At 47.7% G+C, this 25,617-nt stretch overlaps 1 protein-coding gene across 2 annotated transcripts in view; it reads left to right on the top strand.

Annotated features, from left to right (window-relative positions):
* The window catches only part of LOC138489145 (peroxisomal trans-2-enoyl-CoA reductase-like), a 394,101-nt gene that overhangs the window by 282,315 nt on the left and 86,169 nt on the right, over positions 1-25,617 (top strand). Inside the window, exons 5-6 of one of the 2 annotated variants that reach the window (XM_069616800.1) lie at positions 954-1,050; positions 8,474-8,581. In XM_069616800.1, coding sequence (XP_069472901.1) covers positions 954-1,050; positions 8,474-8,581 — 205 coding nt within the window. The remainder of the gene's footprint in view (positions 1-953; positions 1,051-8,473; positions 8,582-25,617) is intronic. The other variant, XM_069616801.1, reaches the window with a different exon arrangement.

Here is a 25,617-nt window from a genome sequence, read left to right as displayed (position 1 = left end):
TGTCACACCGTTCATTAGTGTGTGTCTGCTCCCCTGGCCTTCCTTCCACAACAGGCCCTCTCTTCAGTCCCTGCAATTCTTTTTTCACTTCTTTTACTTTAGTGTCACTGTCCCTGATTACCTTCTATTCTGGCTTTCCGTAATCAAATTGTCTTGCCTTTTAGCCTGTAGTCACTCCTATCACAGACCCGCAGGCTGTTCCCCCTCCGTCTCTCCCTTTTTACCAGACTGTCTTTGATCCCTTTCTTAGTTTCAATTCCTTTAACATCTGCTCTGACATTTCCACTCACGCACATCTGCAGATTTTATCGCTCCATCCCCAACCCCACTGCCTCCGCCATAGCTACCTTTCTTGGCGGAACCAACAACCCCATTGCCAATAATGCCCTTTATCTCTCTCTAAAGCCTCGAAATAAGTTTACGTCCGATGTGTTTGGCGGGAAGGGCAGTTTAAGCCCTAGGCAAAGAGCACTTTTTTTTAGGATGTTTCTACTATGTTCAGTCCCATTTTGTTTTTTTAATAAAACTGTGAAGGCAGCCCCCACCACTCCACCAGTTTATGCAACACATAACACACCCTTGACAAAAGCTAGGCATATTGGCATTGCCAGAGCTTGCTGTGCAGTTACGTTTAAACTGTAATCCTTCGGTAATGAGTTTGGCAGAATAGGGTTTCTGCCATTTTACCAAATATGTAGGTTTCTATGATTGCATTTGCGATTCTGTTAAGTAGTGGTATCTACGCGTGAAACCATACACCTAGGACTGGTCATCCGAGCAATGTGCAGGATTTGGGCAATATCTATAAATTACATAATCTGTTTCACATTAGTAGATTCTGAGGGGGGAGCAGTCTACAGGATAGCAGACTGGCATTTAGAGGAGAGGGCTACCTGGAGTAACATGCGATCGCTAATCCATATCTTGTCCTTTTTTTTGTGTATCTTTGACAGGCACACAGGAGCTGCAAGAGCGGCTGTCGATAATCTGACCAAGAGTTTAGCCATTGAGTGGGCCCATAATGGAGTGAGAATCAACTCAGTTGCCCCTGTAAGTAGCAGCATCTTTTTCTTATGTTTTCGCTTGAAAAAGCTGCTTTATCCATAAGAGTGAGCAAGTGTCTAAGAAAGTATGGATTAAGGAGCAAGCAAATACCTTGGCCTCAAAAAAACATTGCCAGATAAGCCGACCTCAAAAACTCTCCACTGGGTACAAGCTGAGTAAAGAATAAAGTTTGAGAAACTTTGCACAATAAACAAATGTTTCCCTTTAAAATATATTATAAATGCCTTTCTTAATTACACTAAATAACGTTGACTGAAATTGAATGTTCCATTTATTAATATTTTTATTTTGAGGATTTGACTGCAAAATTAGCTTTCGAATGGATTGTCTCCTCCCACGTATTACCCATTTTATGATATGATATGGCATAAGTGTTTCAAGGCGCGACGAGGCAGGGAGGGGGAACAAAGGGAAGACGGACAACGATCCTACTAGGCCAGGTGTCATTCAGATCGCGCAAGTACATGGGTAGAGGGGAAGGGAAAAGTGCAAGGGGAAGGGGTAGGGGAAAGTGCAGTACAGGGATAGTAGAATACCAAGATAAAAGATAAGGGCCAGCTGGTGGCAAGTGCAAGGTTAGTGCAGACAAGTGCTGGGAAGGGGGGGCTGTAGGGATACAGAGACAGTCCCACAGTGCAGGGTTTGCCAGAGAGGCAGTGCAAGGGGAGAGTGGCAGGGCCAAGGACCGAGATCGGTGAGAGTGGCCCAGTTGCAGAATCAGTGCAATTTCTGTCAGGAATTTAGCATGGGAGAGGGGGAGAGAAAGCAGAAGCAAAGAGGAAAGTTTTGAGGTGCTTCCGGAACTGGAGATGGTTCTCCTCAAGGCTCAGGGAGGCAGGAGGGCTGTTCCAGAGGGAGGCCCCTGCCGCGGAGAGAGATCTACCCCCAACTCGTTGCTTGGACCCTGAGGGAGTTGGAAGCGGATGAGCGAAGAGCTCGAGAGGGAAGATATTAAGGAAGAGAGAGTTGCAGGTATTTAGGCCCCAGGCCCCAGAAGGCCTTGTGGACAATGCAGAGGGTTTTGAACTTAATCCTCGCAGCCACTGGGAGCCAGTGTAGAGATTTCAGTCCTGGAGAGATACGGTCCCTGGGCTTGAGGCCAAGGACAAGACTCGCAGTCCTGTTCTGGATGAGAAGAAGTCGAAGAAAAGACCTCATAGGTCTCATTCTTCCTCGAGTGACTCCTCACCTAAGAGAATCAAAGAAATCCAACTCCCCAGCTAAACAGGAAGAGTTTCGGAGCGAAATGATGAAAATCTTCTAGAGAGTGAAGCCCCTACTCCCTCGAAAGAACGGAAGAAAGACCATTTCGAATGGATTATGTCCTCCAGCGTATTCCTCATCTTTGACATGTAATGTCCAGCTTCGGCTGCCTCGGAAAAAACTTTTTCGGCAGAGGACGCCCTGCATTGATGGCATCGAGTCGATGTCTCTCAAAGGCCTCCGTCGAGGGTGCCGTCATTGGATGTTATAAGTAGCATGCACGGCGCCCGTTGGCCTCAGTTCAGTTTTTCCGCAAATGTGTTTGCTTCATGAAACTCAGCGCGCCTCATACTTGTGAAAGCATTTGCTGTTTCTTTTTGACCATGTCTTCCTCTTCAACTCCGACGACCCCTTGTACCGGGTTCAAGAAATGTAAGGAGTGCGGTTCTAAGATGTCCATTACGGATCCTCATCGAGTCTGTCTGTGGTGCCTGGGTGAGGGCCACGAGACGAATATGTGCTCTAAGTGTCAGTCGATGACCGGGAGGCCTTGTGGGAATGAAAGGGGAAGCTTCAGGTAGGCAAGGTTTCCAAACCCTGTAAATCGCGACCTGCTGGACCTTCGACCGACGAGTCGAGGGGCGACTCTCCTCGTTGGGAGAAGGCCAAGCGTTCGAGGCCTCGTAGTGGTTCCCACCACTCTTTGTCCTCATCGAAGCGCTCGAAGAGGAGGCACCGTCAGTCGCCTTCCTCATCATCTTCGTCAGGTGACACCCCCGAGAGGTTGACATGCCTGTCCAAAAAGCCGACACCGGCAGAGTAGGAAGCTTTCCTTGTCGAGATGCTAAACATTTTTGTCAAACAGGTCAGAGTTCCGTCCGCGCCTTCTGTGGAAGAGGGCAAGGAGCGGTCTCGGCCGGACACTCGTGCACCCTCAAGCCTGAGTAAATGGTGTGATCCACATCGAGAGCCCTAGAGGTCTCGATCGAACATAGTATCGAAGGATCACTCGAGACGTGGAGAGAGGTCAAGGACGTTGACACCTTTTGAAGCCATCAACGTCGTTTCTGCCCATCGGGTCTTCGATGCCCGTCAGGCCTTTGGTGCCTTCGACGCCACTGTTGACGTCGACACTGAAATCGTTGATGCCAGCTCGGCCAATTTTACCAACTCAGCCCCCCAGTGCCTGTTGACCCTCCAAGGAAGGCTGTGGCTAAATCAAAGTCCACGCCTTCGATGATTTCGAAGCCTCTGGGTTCCATTCCAGAGAAACTCTGTGTCCCTCTACCGGAAAAGGATTTTTTTTTGGAACCTCACTTCCATTTTTTAGGAGGAGGGACGTTCAGATGAGGGAGGATGCTACTTTTGGACTACAGTATGGGACTCCTCATGTGCCTGAATGCCTCATTTCAGAGGAGAGTAGGATGCAAGATCTTTGTGACACTTTGCATAATGCCAGTGGTATAGATACCTCTCATGAGCTGGAGTTCGGCAGGCCAGAACTAGGGGAGCATGCCGACTCCTTGTATTGGCAACTTATGTCTAAGGTTGTGGAATATTTGGGCTGGTCTCGACCTCCAGCGCATTATGATCAGGATGATCTTACGGACATTTTGGACAAGGGTCCGCCTATGGATCCTGTGTTACCTTTTCATGTGGCTCTTCAAAAAAGGGTGGCCAGGAATTGGGAGACCCTAGAAACTAATCCGGCGGTTGACAAGTCTCTTACAAGAAAATACTGCCCCTCCAGTAGCAACCCCGGCTACCTGTCACAGCACCCCACTACCGAGAGTCTGGTGGTCCAGGCAGCTACGGCTATCTCGAAACAGGCAGCATACCCTACCATCCTTCCTGATAGGGACGATAAGCGCGTAGATCGATGGGCGCGGAATGTATTTTCTGCGGGGAGTATGGCGTTGAAATCGGCCAACTCCACTTGTGCGCTTGCAAAATGTTCATAGACTCTGTGGGAGTGCATCTCTACGGCAGCGGAGCATATTCCCGAAGGGGAGGAGAGGGACGGCTTCCTAGCTATTGTTAAGGACGGCAAGGAAGCCATGTGTGAGTCTCTCCAGTCTGGGTTGCATTCTGCAGATAGCATCAGCAGGTCCATGGCTATGAGCACCATGATGCGCACATTTGCGTGGTTGCGGAAGTCGGGTGTTGCACCAGATGTGCAGGCTCGACTTCTCAACATGCCATTTGACAGGTCTCATCTTTTTAGCAGCAAGGCTGACGAGAGCCTTGAGAAGTTGCAGGCCTCCAAGGCAGCTCCCAAGTCTTTAGGCACCACCGTTGGGCAACCTCATCCTTTTCGGGCTAGTGGGCAACTGTGGAGGGGTAGATCTTTTTGCTACTACTCCTCATTTGGAAGGGCGAGAGTAATGGCCAGTCAATGTCCTCGTGGTGGACGAGGTAGAGGTGCCAAGTTAGGTCAAGCAGCAGCCTCTTTACCATCGGCCTCTGCAACAGCCGCTTCAGACCCGCTCTGAGGGCTTGAGTAACAATTCTCCAGTGGGGGGCAGATTGTCTCAGCATCTAGGAGAATGGCAAGACATTGCTTCAGATGCTTGGGCTCTGGAAGCAATAGCCCTTGGTTACTGCCTTCCTTTTATGAAGAAGCCTCAGACCAATACACCAGGGAAACACTCTTTGAGGATACCGGATCCACTCCTTGTGTAGGAAATGTTGCCCCTGCTAGAGAAAGGCGCTATAGAACCAGTGCCTGTAGCGGAGAGGAACAAGGGTTGGAATTACCATATTTTTTTTATTCCCAAAAAGGATGGGGGACAGAGACTCATCTTGGACTTGAGATACTTGAACACGTTCCTCAGGAAAAACAAATTCAAGATGGTAACTCTTTCTGTGATCCTTCAGGCCCTCCGGTGACGGGATTGGTTGGTGTCATTGGACCTTCAGGATGCTTATTTTCATGTACCAATTTAAATACAAAAAATCAGAGTGTGAGATCCAAACAGCAAGTTTTTTCATGGTATATTTAATTTTTTTAAACAAAAGCAAAACAAATTTGTTTGATACGTTCTCTTCTTGACACACCAAAGACAGAAAACTGACAGTTTTTAGTTTATACAATGTGGGGGTACTGCTCAGTACTTTCCTCTAAAATATTGACAGAATATTCTCACATAAATATACAATCTTTTCATAAATCAAATCTGTTTTGTGACAGAGGATGACTGTATGTATCCCTGGACAGATACTGGTCTCAGGGTCTCAAAACATAACACACAACAAGTGGAACAACAAAGTGGAACAGGACGTTGTGTCATAGATCGACACTGTAGTGTTTTGGCCATCAGTAGCAGTTGATTGGTGCTAGTTGGTGGGGTGGCCTTCTTCAGGATAGATGTCCAAGAATACTCTGTCCGTGTGGTATCTGTCGGAATTTTGAGGCCCTGAGACCAGTAGCTGTCCATGGATACATACAGTCATCCTCTTTCACAAAACAGTGGGAACTAGCTCAGGAAGTCCTTCAAGAGATCTTAACTCTTTGGCCAACCCGTAAAGTGCATCTGTTTGCGACCAGCATCAACCGGAAGTGCGAGCTGTTCTGCTCCAGGGAATTTCCCCAAAGAGGAGCTCTAGAAGATGGCTTTGTGGTGGACTGGGAGTTTCCACTTCTGTATGCGTTTTCTCAAGTCCCTGTCATTCCTCATGTGATCAGGAGGTTGAGAAAGTTCAGGTAATCCATGATCCTAATTGCCACGGATTGGACCAGGAGGACGTGGTACCCCGACCTTCTGGACATGTCCATCTGCCCTCTAATATGTCTTCCACAAAGAGAGGACCTTCTCTAGTGAGAGGAGGGTCGGGCTCTCCATCCAGAGGTCAAGACACTCGGCCTTCACGTATGGTTTCTGAGAGGTTGAGATTGGGACCTCCCGGAAGATACGATAGCGATTTTGCATATCATGTCAGGTACCAGGTAATGGGTAATGTTTAAAGTTAGCAGGGAGCATGTGATAGTGTGTACAGGGAGTTGGAGTGGAATATTGGGGTGATAGGTTAAAAAGCATACTTAGGTGGGAAGATTGGGTGGTGGAGTGTACATTAGAGGATGTGAATAATGTCCTCAAGGAAGACGGTGAACTTAATTTCCTTTTTGAACTGCATGAGAGTGAGGGCACGCCTAATAGGTATGAGAATCCACAGTCTTTGCCGTGTAGATGAAGAGTTCTGGTTTCCTGTTTCTTTTTTTCCATTTCTAGTCTAGCAAGGTTTTGACTTCTCGTGATGTGCTAACTGCAAGAGATGGTATGGCTGCCTTGTATGTAATTCAGGTTGCTTTGCGGGGATGTGTGCTTATAGGGGTAGCCAGTAAAGTGAGTGTGATCGTATTTGTGGAGATCATTTAGCAAGGCAGCAATGTGAAGGCCTCTTCTCATGGGGGTTAGGAGGGTGTGGTGGGTAGAACAGGTGAAATGGGATCAAGGCCTGTACTGTGAATCTAATGTTGGTGTCTGGTAGGGGAAGGGCTTGCATTTCTGCAGGAGGGATGGTTGCAACCATGCTGTCTGAATTGTCTTCAATATTTGTGTTTCAAAGCAGAGGTGGAGGTCTGTATGAAATCCTTTGCTATTAGCACAGGGTGGCAGCTACTGGGTGAACCCATTGGTGTCCAGTGGAGTGCGTTCCTCGGATTTCCATTTAATTGTGCAATATGTTGATTAGGGCCTAATGAACTGCTGTAGAGAAATCACGTAATGCCAGGAGGCAAAGGTGTCCTTTGTCGTGGATGCAGTTTGCATCATCTGCAACTTGGATGGTGGCTGTCTCTGTGCTGCATCTGAGCCTGAAGCATGTTTGATAGCTTGGTAGTGAAGCCACTGGCATCAATATGCCTTTAAAAGAAAGCTGTCCGATGGGTTAGTAGGTGCTGGGGTAATCTGGTCCAGTGTTGTTTTTTGAAGAGCAGTAGGATTTATCTTGTTTTCCGAGTGGTGGGGGAAGGTCCCGCTAATAAGGTATGCATTGCAGATTCCAGGATATATGGATATCTTCAATTGGGAGTGCCTTGAGGATGTACTTTGGCCAGGTGTCATCTGAATAAGATGTTTTCTTGGGAGTTGCTACAGTCGGTGTACAGGCTTTGGCAAACCTTTCTTAAGTTTGTCAGCAAATAAATTGATGCGGATGGTGATGACCAGGATTTTGGCTTTGTTGCGAGTTGGGGTGGTTGTGTGGTGAATGAGGTTGTCAAGTAGGCTGAGTAGTGTCACTTTCATGGTCTCGGTGGCAGTGCTGACTGGCAGGTTAATGTCCTCAAAAAAGATTGTAGTTTGTGAGAGACCCGTTTTAACCAGGCCGGTGAAGTCTATGATGAAGGATGTGTTGGGCTTAGGTGGTCTGTAACGCGTTTGAAGGTGATAGGGACTGTGGAGGGTAAGTAGCAAGATAGGGCTCTGAAGGACCTGCATGTCCAGTTGCCCTTGCGCTGCTTCCAGGCTCGTTCAGCACTTAAGGGTCTGTAGCTGTAACCCTACAGTCCCTTCTCTTTGCACCTAAGAGCCATCCTCTGGCAGCAGCTATTGAGTCACCTGCACTTCCCCCCCCCCCCCCCCCCCTCCGGCTCCTCTTGGCACTTCTCCCCCCCTCTTCCCTGCACTTGCGCGATCTGAATGACACAAGGCCTAGTAATATCAGTGTTTTGTCCTCCCTCAGTTTCCCCCTCCTTGTCTTGTTGCCCCTAGAAACACTTGTGTACAGGCGTGTTATAAATGACTTATCATAACTGATGTTGGCTATTTACGTCATGGTGCAGGTCTAGGATGACTTGCTTGTGGATGATGGCAGGTCATCCACCAGTCCTATGTGACCTATCTGATTTGAATACTGTAGGCGTTGGGGATGAGGATATCCCAGAGGTGGGTGTCATCTCAGTGATGAAGAGGTCCTCCGGGGTGGGTGGTGGGGTTGGCTGTGATGTTGGCTGTGTGCGAGATTGCCGATTTGAGTATTTAGCCTTCACTTCAGGATTCTTGTAGGGGTAGTATGCAGTTAGTTTTGGATGAGTCTGCAGTGCTGTGGTGTTTGCATTGTCTTGTAATGGGCTGTTTGAGAGTGGGGGAGAGGCACTTGGTATATGGCTTTTCTCAGGTGCTGGGTGTAATGGTTCTAATTGGCACATGGAACGCAGTAGCATTGCGCAAAGCATCTAAATTGGCATGTTTTTTGGTTTGTACAGGGAACCATTTTTTCGGAAACTGCTGCTGCGAACTACACAGATGGGATAGGACTTTTTAAGCACTATATCCCCAAGATTCCTGCAAAGAGATTAGGACTTCCTGAAGAGGTGTGTACCGTTCCACCCAAATACATCCATACAGAATATGTATATTATACGCCAGGCTCGGCTTTTTATGGTATTTCTTTTATCAACATTTCCATCTGTATTTATCCACATTTGTTTGCTCTGTGAAAAAGCTAAGTTGTAACTAATATTTGTCAGCATGTCTTGAAATGAAAATACAGTGCTTGGATGCCTGCAATGGGACGCTCACGGAGCTGGGTTCTTGAACCTCCGTCCACTATCCGATGGCCTGAGCAGCATCTCTGCAGCCGCCTTGTCAACTTGCAAGTGAAATCCATTCATGTTTAAGCCCCGCCCTGGTGCTACTTTACAGCCATTGGCCAAGATGAACAACACGGGGAACTAAGTCCGAGACTTCCATTTCCGTGTTTACAAATAGTTACTGAAAGGGAGCCAGTGACTTCCTTCCGTATCTATGGGTAAAAACGGAACACCGACAGCCTTAATAATCGGTGCACAGGATAAATTGTGGGAAGACCATTTAAAGAAAAAATAACTGTCAAAAGTAATAAGTGCCTACCTGTCAGGATCTTCGACGGCCAACTCTCCGCAGAACGTTGCAGTCAGGACTCCACGTAACATTTTGAAATGCAAATATTTTGCTCCCTATTTTTTTTAATGTAATATTAAAATGTTTTGTTATGGAGTAGAAACGTCCTATTTTTTAAATGTAATATTAAAGGATAGTTCCGGGACTTTTTTTTTATTGTCCCTACGGGTCGGCCATGTGTTTGTAAGCATAAATCGGTAGATCGTAGAAAACTTTCCTATGGACCTTACCCGACTTTTCGCCCATTATCGCACTCGAAATCAGCCTCCATTTTGTGATAATCCTATCATTTCGCCCCATCGACCTGGCTCACCTGCCTTTGCGGCACTAAATCAAATCCCCCTCCCCTGAGCCTGACATCAGCAGACACTTACTGCCCATTTCCCAACGCCAAAGCACGTCTCGTGTCAACAATCGCTGCGCCTCAGCTATTGACGTGTTGCCATGGAAATGGCAGGACGCCTCTTTCCCCAATAAGTATAAACAGACCGTTTCACAACACACAGCAGCAGATTTTCGATTCCATTCCTCTCTCTGTGTTACTTTGAGTTTTCTGTGACTCGTTTCAGTGCTCTGGTCAGCTACCTTCGCCGCTTGTAGCCCGTGTGAACACCTGTACCATCTCTGTAAATTATTTTACTATCTTTACCGCACAATGGCCACAATAATGCCGTATATGTACGAGCCCGAGTACACCGAGGAGGAACTACTGGAAAGGCAAGCACGCGAAAACGATGGGGATTCGGACGGCAGTTGGGAGGACCAGTCAACGGATGAAGATCCTGGACCATGTCGCATGGACGGCGTCTCCACCTGGTGCACGTGCAATCGGTGCGAGCTAATGCCCACTGAGGAGGAGAACTGCTGCTGCCGCGAAAATTCCGGGTGCTTGGCCTACATTTCGGAAAGCGAGCAAAGTCTGCAGGAAGGCGAGCAAAGTCCGCAATGCATCACCGAGCTGCCAGAGTTCAGGGAAGCCTGCCTCTCACGGACCGTGTTGAGGATGATGATGGTGCTTATGCACGAACTTCGCGGCACTGTTCGTCCGCGTAATCCGAGTAACGAGTAAGTATACTCTGTTTGTGATGTCAGTGATGCCACTACTATTTCATGGTCGTCTCCCACATATAAAATTACATCTACATATCATTCGAACGCATGTAAATTGGTTCCATATAGTGCTTTTTCTAGATATAATTTTTTCTAAGAAAAATGACATGTGTTACCTGAATCGACATTGATAAGAAAGTTTTGTCAGTTTAATACAGTTTGCATCTTTCTTTTTCACAGGTGGTACAGGCTGGTGGCCTATCGTTGCTTCACTTGGTGGCTTCACGGGAGGCTCGGACACCGCGTTCGGAGAGTAATACCTGCCTGTGCGGTACTTGCCATTAGACAACATTTCCCCAGTGACAGTGGACAATACCGCAGATTTTCCCTCGATGTGCTGCAACCTCAACTTTACAATGTGTAATGTTTATTATTTGTTTAATTAAAATCTAAAATAAAGCCCAACATATATTTTAAGAATGGTTGTTTTGATTTTTTAAATGAATCTAGTTTGTCTCCGTTGAATAGCCTTCCAGTGCCTTGTCTTGTCACACCACATGTCTCTGGCCAGCATCCTCCCTCACGCTGGCCGCACACCTTCAATCCACATAACCGTTGAGCCCATATATGCAGCAGTCATACATATATTATTTTGTGTGTTGGCATCAAGCGTTGGCAATAAAAAGCCGTTGGATTTTATTGATACAAAACATGGTTATAGGTAAATAATAAATATGGTTGATCATAATAAATCCTCTTTTTGGGCACCGGGTACAGAGATGACCCTCATATATTCTCCTGGGAGGGTGAGGTATTTATAAACTCACCCCCCTGCCTTCCATGTAGTAGATCCTGCAGCCATCCTCTTACATTCAGTTAGATGGCTTCTCCTTGGTGAGGCCCTGCGGCAAACGGGTCTTGTCTGCACGACCACCGCCCCAATCCACCCCCCGCCCTATCAAAGGCAGTTCGCACCGGGGTACTCGTGCTGCTGGCAAGTGGAGCTGTCAGGGAGCGATAAAGGCCAAGAGGTGCCAAAGACCATGTACACTTCAAAGTGGTCGATAGAGCATGGGTTGTTGTTCCCATGTCTACCTCCAGACCCCGTGTCTCCTGCCAAGCATCCCCCCTCACGCTGGACGCCCCCCTGCAATCCACATAAGTGTGTCTCCATTCACGCGTCTTCCTGTGTCTTGTCTGCACGACCACCGCCCCAATCCACCCCCCGCCCTATCAAAGGCAGTTCGCACCGGGGTACTCGTGCTGCTGGCAAGTGGAGCTGTCAGGGAGCGATAAAGGCCAAGAGGTGCCAAAGACCATGTACACTTCAAAGTGGTCGATAGAGCATGGGTTGTTGTTCCCATGTCTACCTCCAGACCCTGTGTCTCCTGCCAAGCATCCCCCCTCACGCTGGACGCCCCCCTGCAATCCGCATAATGCCACGACATATACACGTCATTCATTCACAAACACACCCCTGTTTCGAATTCTTTATAACCCACTTCATATTTCTAATGAGAACTTCTTTGCGCTTTGCTAGTCAACCCGTGAAGGTGCTGGTTATCTGCTCTTCGTCTCTGTGAACTTCCGTGACCACTTTGAGCAAACTCGTCAGTTTGCAACCTGTGAACTGCTCCCTGTTCTACGACAAGAAACTACTCTGATCCCTGCATCTAACTGTTTGTTCGTCAAGGTAAGTCCATGTACCATAATCATTTTGCGTCCAATTTTTTAATTTATATCTATTTGCTAGTAGTCATCAAATTGCATCCATGTTTTCTTTTCGTTCACGACAGTACATGCAAGGAACTAGTCACATGTTCTGAGTTTAGTTAAATTACTTTTTCTATTTTTTGAAAGTTATTGAAATACTTATCCGCATGTGAATAACGTGTATAGTTCCAAGAACCAAAACGGACCTTGCATTGAACCTTTTATGTGTCATTTAATGTTTTAACACATTGGTATTCATAGAGAATTGTTGATCTTTACTTTTCAGAACTTTCCATAATGCCTGCCTGTTCCATTGGCGGTTGCCCTTCGAAGACCCATAACAAATCTGAAGGTACTATAATGCATGTTTTCCCTAAGACAATAGATCAGATAAGAGAATGGGTCCGATATTGCGGATATCCAGCCTCTGAGCTAGAAAGTAGAGTCCTAGAAGTCTTTGCGGACAAGAGGGGTGATCGATACCGCATCTGCAGCAGGCACTTTAGCTCAGACATGTACTCCACATCATTGCTAATAAAGAAGAAAACACCGCGAGCGAGGCGAAAATTGCTCTCAACCGCTATTCCCACTCTATTCGTCCACATCCCTCCACTGGTGAGTCAAGTTTACGGATTTAGCTCTCGGCCTTGCGGTAGTGTGTAGCATTAGCTAACAATAATTTCCCCATTTATGTATCCACTCAATATGAAGGCGGAAGATTCTCCATCCGTGTCGTTATTGCAGTCATCAGCCACTTCAAGCGCCTATCGGGTAATCTTACTTAGCTATTCTGACACTGACTTGTTTTAGGCATGTAAATCAATAGTTTTAATTTATCGTGTAATTATTTTACCTAAAGGTACACCACAGTACTCGTCCTCTAGTCTTTGTTTTCAGTTATAATTATTGTTATCCAAAATAATGCAAGTACTGTCTTTCAGGGAGATGCTGAGGAGTCCAACGCATTGACGACAACCGTAGATGTCACTCAGATGCTCGAGGTACGTTTCCGGACAGTTCCATCGATGGAGATCATCAGATCTTGCATTCTTGTAGCGTGATTGTTACACACAATGTTTCTTTCGTTTTTAGCCATTGGTATGTCCTTCTGTCGTCGCCCTCCTATGTGTCTTCTTTTTTCAATATTGTGTTCATTACTAATGAAAGTCCTATGTTTCAGGGAGTCGATGGAGCATTAGTCCAAGAAGAAGGGGGAGCATGCAGTTACGGGTCGGCGCAACAGCTTGCAGAAGTGTGCACCGCAGTTACAGCGTCCCTTGATGTTCTTATGCATTTCGAGGTATGGATACTGACAGATCAATCATGCGAGATCAAATGACGTGATTACATCCGCTATACTTCCTTCTTTATTAACGCAAGTACTATGTTTCAGGGAGCTGACGGAGCTTCTTCAACAAGAACATCACCCCTAGTAGTTGATGCAGATCTCTGGGTGGTGACACTTCCAACGATGGAGCAAATCGAATCATATTTAGATATCCATTATTTATTTTAGACAACTGATCATTTGTGCAGGTCTATTTAGATGAGCCGTTGACGCCTGCAGAAAGTTTATGTTCTTTTTAACAAAATAGAAAACCATACTAATGCAATTACTGTGTTTCAGGGAGTTGCTGAAGCGTCATCTTCAATAATATCATCAATGGAAGTCTATGCGGAGCCCGAGGTATGGATCTTGACAGTTCAATCTAACTAGATCAACAATGCGTGAACTATTGTCGTTTGAATGTTCTACACAATGCGTTCATTCGTGTTTTGCTATTGAGATGTACGTATGGGTATTGGTCCCCAAGTACATTTTGTGTTTTCAATATTATTATACATACTAATGAAAGTTCTATGTTTCAGGGAGTCGATGGAGCCTCAGTGAGTGATGGATGTGCTTATCATGAAAATAGTCGTTGCAGCGCGAGAGGAAGTGGAGACATGCACACACGAGTCGGAGCAACAGCGTCCAGATGTTGAAGTTCGAGGCAAGAAAGTTTCAAAGAAAAGAAAGCAAAAGAAGGTTAGTGTCCTGTTCACTATATTATGTTGTCTTTCACTGTCAATAGTTCAATACTGTAAGTTGTGTTTAAACTGAACATCCCTTTTCTAATCTGTCCTCTAGTTGCGAGTGGGTGTAAGAACTAGATCTACACAGACAGTGAAGCGAACGAGAGATGTTGCTTGTCAAACCTTTTGGCAGGGACTTGAGACTGGAGATGCATCGTGCCAATGGGAAGAATATGAAGTGATTGACAACGGAGCTATACCACCACCAGCCATTGATAGTGAATGTCCTCCTGGTAGTTTGGATGCAGTCGGAGATCAATTCACAGAATCCACACCCGCAAAAAATAAGAGCGCGCGAAAGTTGAAGACATTGTTTTTTTCTCCCATCTCCGGACAAGGAAGAGTTGTTGCAGTGGAAGAGAATGACATGGACGACAATGAAACACCATCAATATCACTCAGCATAGCGGAAGACGATATCAGAGATTGTACCTTTCATGCGAGTGACATGTCCTCAACGTTACAGGCCGAACCAGCTGGGATGCAGAGTGACAGTATAAGGAAAGAGGCCAAATTCATTGTATTCGATAGCTGTTTGATGGATATTATTATGATGATGAAATGTGGGCATTGGGTTGGTGGGGAAGTATGTGGGGAGCCATTGATTAATGTGACTCGTGCAATTCGAGGCACTAACCTTAAAATACATGCCACCTGTACACAATATCATCCGTTCGCATGGTCTGCACAACCCATGCTGGGGCAACTGCCAGCAGGCAATCTACTTTGTGCAGCGGCCGCACTTTTTAGTGGTTCAAGTTTTAAAAAGTTACAGTATTTCTTTCAGTTTGTGGGAATCCATTTCATTGCGAAAACTCAGTTCTACAAATACCAAACCGATTATCTATTTCCAGCCATCAGCGAAGCTTGGAGAATGGAAAAAATATCAATGGAAAGTACATTCGCGGGCAAACGCTTCAGGCTAGCCGGTGATGGACAGTGCGACAGCCCAGGATTTTCAGCCAAGTACTGCACCTACCACTTTCAGGACATGGAAAGTAAGAAAATTGTGAGTTCGGTGGTCGTGCAGGTGTCACAAAGTACATCCTCAGTGGCCATGGAGAAAGTTGGCTTTGTAGCATCATTGCAAGAACTACAATCGCGGGGAATGGTGATCGACCTGATAGCCACGGACAGACACGTTTCAATTGCCAAGACAATGAGAGAAGAGTACAAAAATATAAATCACCAATTTGACGTATGGCATCTTGCAAAAACAATCAATAAAAAATTGTCGGCTGCAGGAAAAAAAAAAGATATGCAAGGTATTTCACAGTGGTCCAAGTCAATCAGCAACCATCTTTGGTGGAGCTCAAAAACATGTGAAGGGTCGTTGGAAATTCTACTGGAAAAATGGCGGTCAGTAATGTTGCACTGTAGCAACGTACATCGATGGTCGACAAATGAACATTTCCACAAATGTGAACATGGCCATTTGTCCACAGAGGAGGCACGGAAGAAGAAGTGGTTGATTCCTTCATCACCCACTCACAAGGCCATTGAAAAGATTGTATTTGATAAAAGTATAACAAGAGATTTGAGGGGACTCACGGAATTCTGCCACACAGGAGATCTGGAGGTGTTCCACAATATGTGCCTAAAGTACAGGCCCAAAAGATTGCATTTTGGCATGGAAGGCATGATAAATCGGACTCTTCTAGCGGTCTTGGCACATAACCATAATGTTGGCCGTCAACAAAGTAGGACGACCGGAACTTTAGGGACGCTTCGCTACAATAAGGCCTTCACTAAAAGAAGTAAACAATGGGTGATCAAACCAGTGTTTGAGGATATGCAATATGAGTTTATTGAGAGACTTATCGTAGATGTCCTCGATAGGCACATACATGGAGTGGTGAACGAACCTATGCAGGGGACAACTGCATTGCCACCCAACATTGCCTCTGTTCCATGTCCACCTAAAGCAGAGCTCATTGAGAAATACACATCACGGTTTAAATGATTGTAATTTGTTCATTTGCGCATTAAATTAAACCAAACAGTAATATAAATCATTTTTACAAAAATTATAGAATGTTTCCGTATTACAAACACATGGCCGACCCATAGGGACAATAAAAAAAAAAAGGCACGCAGACAAGATGCCCTTACACTAACTGCAGCTAACTAGAAATGTGTGCTTGCTCAAAGTGAAGGTCAGCTGCTTTGATGTTTTGCTCGGGTGGCGGAACGGCCCACGACCCAGTATAAGGTTCTATTGTGATTTGACCTTGGCAGGCCGGGACCATCCCGAAAGACTAAGAAAAGATAATGAATAAAATTTCAGAAACGAAACGATGAGCCTCGTTCATTAGAAGAAGTAACGTCGGCAAAGAAGGAGTGGTGTTTCGGGTCTGCCCTACACAGAGACACAATGGAAAATGCAAATATAATGTAAGTAACTTTTGATGAGTTTATACCGCAATTTCATTACTATACAGTGGCTTTAAAGACGGGTTCAGTTGTACTTGTTCGTTCTATGTGGCATATTGTTTTCTACCGCGCACTATCTTGAGGAGAAACATCTGCTTTTACTGAAGCACCTCAAAACCTTCCTCTTTGCTTCTGCTTTCTCTCTCCCTCTCCCCTGCTACAACTGGTCCACTGTTCCCCTGCTACAACTGGTCCACTGTCTGCGACCTCGGTCCTGGGCCCTTCCACTCTCCACCTGCACTGCCTCCCTGTCAACCCCTGCACTGGGGGACTGTCTCAGTATCCTACAGCCCCCCCTTCCCAGCACTTGTTCTGCACTTACCTTGCACTTGCCACCAGCTGGCCCTATTTATTTATTATTTTATGCTACTTACCTTGTACTCCACTCCCCCCCCTCCCTGCCTCGCCACGCCTTTAAACACTTGTGTACACCCAGTAGCGCTGTCCTCGCTATGAAATGAATAATTTTAATAAGGATCTGATGGTGAGACTAATTTCATTTTTTATGTTTTTAGGTACATCATTCACTACTGTCTGTGTCACGAGTACCAGACACCGGCGGACGGCTTCTACAGCCGCCAGTTGCTTCTCCGCGTGAACAACGTTACCACCCTGACCATTTTATGGGACGATCGCCAAGTACAAGTATGCCCTTACGCGGTACTAACGGTTAGATGCAACATACCTACCGTTGTGATGGCCTAGTGCCTCGTTGTTGGAACAGCCATGCGATTATCAGTGCGACCGAAGAGCTTATTTTTATCGTAAACCAACACCCTGTGTACTGCACACGAACATTGCTTCCCTCAAAACGAACTAATTTGGATCGAGAGCAAAGAAAAATGCAAATCGCTGAATATTATCTAAACATTTGATGTCCAATAAATGTACTTTGCCAAATGTACAATCTTGCCGTTTGCTTTTAAACCACGGTTTCACATTCCGAATTGTGGCGCTGTATTGTGAGATGCTCTAAGACCCTGTGTACAGCAAAGGACCATCACGTTCCTCAATACGAACTTTTTGGAACATGAGCAAATAAAAATGCAAATCGCTGAATATTCTCTAAACATTTGATGTCAAATAAATGTACTTTACCACATTTACAATCTTGCGGTTTGATTTCAAAGTACAGTTTCATATTCCGAATTGTGGCGCGCTGTGTTGTGAGCTGATCTGTGTTGATTTCCGGGTTCTGTGTGGAGTCGCGTAGAAGACGCCTGGGCGCGTTTGCCTACGCAGCACAGTCACGTCACGGATAGAGGCGGGGAATATGAATGTTTTGATGAAGTCTGTTTCAGGGGCGGGGGATTTGATTTAGTGCCGAAAAGGCAGGTGAGCCAGGTAGATGTGGGGAAATGATAGTATTATCACAAAATGGAGGCTGATTTCGAGTGCGATAATGGGCGAAAAGTCGGGTAAGGTCCATAGGAAAGTTTTCTACGATCTACCGATTTATGCTTACAAACACATGGCCGACCTGTAGGGACAATAAAAAAAAAAAGTCCCGGAACTATCCTTTAAAATCTTTTGTTATGGAGTAAAAACGCAATTCCCATTTTCATTGGGGGCAAAATATATTTTAACTCTAAAACGCAGATCTTCTGTAATCCTTACTTTTTTGCAAATGAAACGATGCATTGTTACATTTAACTCACTGGTCAGCTCAGACAGTAATGACACAAGATCTTACTCCTGTGGCACTGTCTTGCCAGGTTTTTGTGTCCATTTATAAGCCATGTGATGTGCAGGTGCCAAATGAAATGTGGTATTTTATTTGATTATTACTGGAGGATGGCTCTGCCTGTTAAGTGCGCACCAGCAGCAGTGCGGGCTATTCGGTGCACTGGTAACTGGTAGAGTTGTGTGTGAGCTTCAGTGCAGGCGTTGCAGGGGGTGCTGCAAGGCTTGAGGTGCAATGACAGAGAGCTGTGTGCTTGCATTGCAGAGGCTGCTGCATGCTGCCGTGAGGTCAGCTGACCTAGAAAGTGCGTGGCGGTATCTGACGCTCTGCTGTATGAGGTGCACTGGCAGGGCTGTGTGTCATTCCCATTGCAGGAAGTGATGCAAGGCTTGGGCTGCATTGGTCGAGCGCTGTATGGGCAACAGTGCATGCATTAGTGACGCTGCTGCCGTTTTAGGATGAAGCTCACTTTCAGAGCTGTCCCAGAAAGTGCTTAACAATACTTGCAGGAGAGAGGTTTTGAGTTGTACCTGCAGAACATTGTGTGGGCCTCAGGGAACACATTACGAGAGCTGCTTGAGATACCAATACTGTGACTGTGCCACAGTAAAAAAAAAAAAAAAACACCTAGCAGTCCTCTGTGACTCTGGGCCCTTATGGATAGAACTAACCAGTGCGTGCGACTCCAACCCCACTCCAACCTCATGTGACCCACGTACCCAACACAAACGCCTTCACACATCCGAGGCACTGAGTCCTGCCTGTAATGTTCGTGTTGTGGCCTGGCACTGAATAGTAGGCGTGGGCGGGCCGGTTCAGGGGCGCTGTGCGGGAACAGCCGCAGCGCAATAAAACAGGACTCGTTGCGATGCTTAAACCCGGACTGGCGTTGTCACGCCAGTTCCGGTGATTCCTTTAATCCTCCCGCATCACGTGACCCTTTTCGTAAGGGCACGTGACACCACATTCCTCCCCAACTTGGAGATATATATGCACAGCAATTAACAACAACAGCAATTAACAACAACTATTGTAAACTGATACGACCTACGAAATAATACACAATATAATGCACCTGCTTTCATTCACTGCTTTCAGGGTTCATCTTGGCGTGGGTGTCTGACGATAGACTCTGTCTAATACATACCCCTGGAGGCGGCATGACGGTTTGGGTTTTTCTCTCAGACGGTAGCGGGTGCTTCTTTCCTTGGGCATGTCTTTCTTGGTGGCTTCCGCTTCGGTTCTCTCATCAGGTGGGTGCGGTCTGTCTAGATCTCTTGGTGTGGCCAGACTACCCGGTGGTGTCGGTCCTTGAGGTGTCCGCAGCGTTTCTCTTTCGTCTTCTCTCGGGGGCGTTGATGGTTCTTCCCACATTTCCGGAGGTACTTTCCTGAAGTGCGACACATTTCTTGTCACGGTTTCTCCCTCTCGGGTGGCGGTGACCATGCTATGGTTGGTCGTACTGACTGTCCATGGTCGCACTTCGAAGTTTAGGGACATCTTCTTGGGCGGTGCGCGGTTCTTGACGATGACGGTGTCTCCTGGGGTCAGTTCTCGGTGGCAGGCTCGCCTGGCGATGCTCTCTTGTTCGTTCCGCCTTAGCCGTCTGGCATCTATTGCTGGGATGTCAGGTTCTGGGGCTGTCCAGTGGGGGTGTACGGGGAGTTCCGCTTGTCTGTGTGTGCTCAAAAACCGATATACAGTCTTCAGCCACGGGTGCCCTTGTTCCTTGGCAATTCTGATGACTTTGTTGAGCGACCCCATGAATCGCTCAGCATCTCCATTTGATTGGGGCCATCTCGGGGTGATCCGCTGGTGTTTGACGTTCACTTCTTTAAAGTATTCACGTAGTTCCTGACTGGTGAAGGAGGGCCCGTTGTCACTTTTTACTTTCCTCGGAATTCCATGAGTAGCGAATATCTTCTCCAGTGCGAGGATGGTGGTTTCGGCGTTGGTAGAGGCTACGTGCTCTACTTCCGGATATCTGCTAAACTCGTCGATTATCACGAACAGGTAGCCTTCTCCGGCAATGGTGCAGTGGTCCATGCTGACTGCGTCCCAGCGTGTGCAGCTCCTCGGGACACTGCTGATTGGTTCAGGGTTTTCGGGCCTCCTGGATGCTTGGCAGGCTGCGCAGGACTCTACTAACTCCACTACTCTTTGCTGCATGTTCGGCATCCACATCCTAGACTTGAGGTATGCTGTTGACTTTACGATCCCTTGGTGCCCGCTGTGGGCTAACTTGAGAGCTCTTTCCTCCAGGGACTCTGGTAGTATGATTCGGTGCCCCTTTAACAGCACCCCTTCTGGGGCTATTGAGAGTTCGTGTCTGATCCCGAACAGCGCTCTGAGTTTGGTCTGTGCCGATGTTGTGCGTTGGGCTATTGACATGAGATAGTTTTTCCAATTGCCGGAATGGATGGCTGCGGCTGTGTGCTGTAGGATGGTATCCTCCTCTGTCTCGCGCACCACTTCCTGCAGTGTCAGGGCTCTCGGTCTTGCGCAGGCAACTACGTGACAGACATGCTCATCGGTCTCCTTCGCGTGGTGTTGTTCACTGTCGGTAGCTGGCCTCGGGTGACGGGACAGGTAGTCTGCCGGGTTGTCCGATCCTGGGCGATACTCCACCTCGATGTTGTACGGTTGTAGCTGCAGCATCCATTTTTCTATGCGTGCAGGTGGGTGGGGGGCAGAGCCTCGGAAGATCGGGATCAAGGGTTTATGATCTGTGAACACTTTCGCCTGCTTGCCTAGCAGGTACACTTTAAAATGTCGGCATCCCCACAAGATGGCTAGAGCTTCCTTCTCTGTGTGCATAGTTCTGTTCAGGTTTTGTGAGTGCTCTGCTGGCAAATGCGATGGGGAACACTTTGCCTTCGTTATCCGTTTGGGTCAACACTGCCCCTAGGCCAACTGGGCTGGCATCAACGAGGAGTTCAGTCTGCCTTTCTATGTTGAAGAAGGCCATGGTGGTGGAGGCAGATAGTGTCCTTGATTTGTTGAAACGCTTGTTGATGAGCTGCGGTCCACTCCCACTTCTCGTCTTTCTTTGTTAGCTCTCTGAGCGGGCTCGCAATGCTTGCGAGGTCGGGGATAAAGCATGCGCAGTAGGTTGCCATCCCCATGAAACTTCTCACTTCGGAGGCTGATTGTGGTGCTTTGGAGTCCTTTATGTATCGCACTTTCGACGGGTCGGGGGATACTCCTTCCGCGCTGAATATGTAGCCAAAGAAGCATAGTTCACTCCAGCTGAATTCACACTTTCTGCGTTGAGTGTCAGGCCTGCATCTTCGAGCCTTTTCAGGACTGCCGCTAGGCGTCAATGGTGCTCACTTTTGTTTGGGGCGTATACAAGGATGTCATCGCTGATGTTGGTGGTTCCTTCTAATCCCGTGATGACTTTGCGGATTTCATGTTGGAACACTTCTGCGGCAGAAGATATTCCAAAATTGAGCCGTTTGTACCTCATCAGGCCGAGGTGAGACGAAAAGGTGGTAATATATCTTGACTCTTTGGATAGACTTAGCTGGTGATAGCCTGATCTGAGGTCAAGTTTACTGAAGACTGTTGCTCCGGTGAGGTCTACGATGAGTTCATCGATCGTGGGGGTTACATGGCGTTCTCTCCCAATCGCTACGTTGGGAAGCCTCATATCTATGCATATTCTTACTGCGTTCGGCTGTTTGGGTTTTTGTGCTACAACCATGGGTGAGACCCACGGAGTTGGTCCGGATGTTTTCTCAATGATCCCTTCTTCTCCGAGCTTGGCCAGTTCTTTTTCTACTGCGCCTCTCAGGTGGAATGGGATCCGTCTGTGTCGAACTGCTTTTGGTTCAATGGTGGGGTCTATGTGAAGCTTGATGGTTCTCCCCTTGAGGCACCCGATGCCCTGGAATAGCTTTCTGTGTCGTCTTAGTAGTAGCTGAGTTCGTCGTGTTGGAGGCTGAAGGCGAAGTGTATTAGCTTCAGCTTCTCTGCTGTTCTGCAGCTCAGTAGCGTCTCGCAGCCGGCGTCTACTACATATATGCGTGCACGGCAGTTGGTGTCCTCGTGGGCGAAGTTTGACTTGAACGACCCTCGCACGGGGAGGGGTTTCTTACATCCGTAGGCATATAGCCTGACTTTCTTCTGTTGGAGGTTGGGTTTCGGGTGAAGTCTGTTGAATGCTGCCACTGGCATGACGTTCACTGTTGCGCCAGTGTCGATGACCACTTTCAGTGGTTCTCCATTGGAGAGAACGGTGCACGACGGTCTTTTCCTCTGTCATGACCGATGTGGTTCTACTGCAGATATGAGGTGTATGCGGTGTACTCGTTTGCTTCCCTTTTTCCGTCTTCCTTTGTCTTTCCTTTCAGGGGATGTGCTGCTGTCGCTGTCGTCGCTGTCGCTCGAGTCTGGGGACCTTTGGGATTCGTCGATGTCCCTGGCTTTTCCTTTGCGTGCTTGTTGGTGGGAGGATTCTCTGGGCACAAACTTTTTCCGGCGTTCTTGCGTCTGGCGCGGTGCATAGTCTTTGTCAGGCGGGTTCAAGCAGACCGCGGGAAAGTGGTTGAGGCGATTGCATTTCCTGCACGTGGACCCCCATGCGGGGCAGGAATCGCCTTTGTGCCACGGGCCTCCGCACCATTTGCAGCTCTTGTCCCGCCCCTGTGATGGGTGGGGCTTCCAATCTTGCCTCGTGCGAATGTTCTGGCGTCTGGAGATAGCTGCTACGTCCTCCGCGGGTCCAGGGCTGTCTAATGGTAGTTTCTGGATTGCTGCTTCCATTATCGATACCTGGTCCTCCGTTTGCTCGCGGAGGCGCGCCATTTCGAAGATGCGCGACAGGCGTATGTTTCGTTCCGATAGTATGGCCCTTCTCAGCTTTTCAGAGGATATTCCGTTGATGATCTGGAGACGGATGGCGAATTCTTCGTCCGGGAACTTACAGCCTACAGCCATTTCGCGAAGGCGAGCGTGAAATTTGTCTACTGTCTCTTTCTCCCGCTGCCTCGGCATGCAAAAGTGGAAACGTTCGTAGTCTGGGTTGAGATCGGGTTTGAACATGTTTGTGAGTGCAGATCTCGCTGCGTCATAGTTGTCTGCGTTGCCGCGGTTAGGTGTGGCATTGAAGAGGCGCAGGGCGCTGCTCCGATGTTGAGTAGGAGGAAAGTGCGCATCTTCTTTGGCATGGTAATATCTCTGGCTTCGAGGTGCATCTCAAATTGTTGGAGCCAGATTTCCCATCTAATGGCAGCGCCCGTGGTGAATGGGTCAAACGGCGGCATGAATGATGTCTGTGTTGGGTCGGGGTGTTCATTGGAGAGGCTCCTCCTGGAGGATGGACTCATGCTGGTCCTCCCGGGGCTGGTGCTTGGGCTGGACATGTCAGTTTTCTGCGTGTTCTTCCTAGCGTTGGGGCGTAGGCCTTGGGTGGTGGTGCAGAGAGTGACACTTTAATATCGCAGGGGCAGCGCGGCCGGCCTGTATACAGCTGCGCAGTACCTGCTTTGATCTGCCAGACTTCTCCAGGAGGTGCAGGAGGAGCGTTAAACGGCCTTATCCTTGCTGCGTGTGGGAGCCCCTGTCTTGAGCATTTGCCGGGCTTCGACCAACTTGTGCACAGCGTTATGTTCAGCTGCGTGACATCCGCAGCTCGTGGCTGTGTCCGGGGTGTTGCGTCGGTGCGGGCGTTGGTGCGCGGCTCCGCGTGAGGAGGAGGCACGGGTCAGCGTCGGGTTCGTAAATTAGCTTCGTCGCCAGTGTGATGTTCGTGTTGTGGCCTGGCCCTGACTGGTAGGCGCGGGCGGGCCGGTTCAGGGGCGCTGCGCGGGAACAGCCGCAGCGCAATAAAACACGACTCGTTGTTGCGATGCTTAAACCCGGACTGGCGTTGTCACGCCAGTTCCGGTGATTCCTTTAATCCTCCCGCGTCACGTGACCCTTTTCGTAAGGGCACGTGACGCCACACTACCCATACGTTTACAACAGGCGGGATCTATCGCATCGAACCAACACCCACACGCAAAACACAGACTCCAGTTCCGCCTGGTTCTGAACCTATCCTATCCCCACTAACATACCCCGCTCACTTCTCTTGCAGAGCCACGTGAGCACCTGGAGACCGCCCACGGGGTGATATCGGTGTGCGATATAAATCAACATAACATAACAGTGCCACAGTTACAGAGGCTGCTGAAGTGATGGCAAAAGGGCCACTGTCAGAGCTGTCCCAGCAGGTGCATAGTCGTAGCTGCAGCAGCGTGGGAAAGGCAAGTTGCTAGCAGAGGTCAGCTGTGAGTTAGGCACCCCAGTACTGACAGGCTTGGCTAGACCCATCCGTGAACAACACTGCTAGGAATTGAGTTGCAAGCTTAAGGGCATGGGGCTGATTTATCTTCTGCTGGGAGAGCTCCGTTTTTAACCCTGCAGATTGAGTTAATTTATGCACAGTGGCTCAGGTGGGAGAAGGGAGATCCCATCTGATCAGAGTCCAGGACAAGCACCACACCAACCTGCAAAGCCCATAAGTGCCCCTGGCCTTCACCCTATCTGTCAAATGAATGTTCTATTACACCAAGCCAGTCCGGGCAATTATCATCCATCTCATTGCCTAACTGTTGTTAAACTGCTGGACTTGGCTGTGACTGGCCCGGAGGTAATGACTTTGCAGCAATAAACGAAGGCCTTGATTTGTAAGTCCCGGCCGTATATCACAAGTCAAAACTGGCTACATGATAAAACATTGCCTGCTGTTGTCCCCTTCCCTCAGAGTCTTTACAAACAAAATAATGTTTCCTCCCCGAATTGGGGAAGGTATGACCAACTTTCCTGTTACTGTACAGACACCATAGGATTTGGATCTACCAATTTCACAAATCTTTCAAAATGTCCTTTGATGCGGAACCCTGACAGGGTCTTCAATTGGTAATCCCACTCATCCCTATTGAATGCCTTCCCAGCAACGAGGAAAGGAATGGCGTGATAAGGGTCATTGGACACAATCACCAAATTGTGGGCCCTTCATATATTGTACTTGCTTCTCCCTAATGAAGCCCATCTGCTCCAGGTGAGCTAGTCTTGTGAGGGCCTTAGCTAATATTGTAGTATCAGCATTTATTAGTCAGATGGGTCTGTTCAACCCACACTCTGAAGGGGTTTTTTCCAGGTGTAAAACAAGTATGACTGTTGCTTCAAACATCGAGGCTGGAAATACATCCTCTACAAAGCAGACAGGAAACACCTGATGGCGCTTAGGAGAGGTAGACTTGATTAACTTAAAAGTGTCTATCAATCCCCTCTGTGCTTGCTGTCTAACCCTTCTGATGCTCCTAATTTCGACCATAATGTCCTGTCAGCAGTTGGGCATTTGGAACTTTCCAGTCTGCTTCTGGGAGTTGCTTTTATGTAGGTCTGAACCATTAACGAAAGCTTCAAATGCAGCTAAATTCAGGACAAGAGATCACAAGTAAGAGGTCCTTACAAAAAGAGACAAACCGCTCATTAATGCCCAAAGTGTTTGCAATAAGGCCC

This window comes from Ambystoma mexicanum, chromosome 9 (assembly GCF_040938575.1).
Source record: "Ambystoma mexicanum isolate Mex_15411 chromosome 9, UKY_AmexF1_1, whole genome shotgun sequence".
NCBI classification, from domain to species: domain Eukaryota; kingdom Metazoa; phylum Chordata; class Amphibia; order Caudata; family Ambystomatidae; genus Ambystoma; species Ambystoma mexicanum.
The sequence above is the reverse complement of the archived record's forward strand: the minus strand, read 5'-3'. Positions and strand labels throughout refer to the sequence as shown.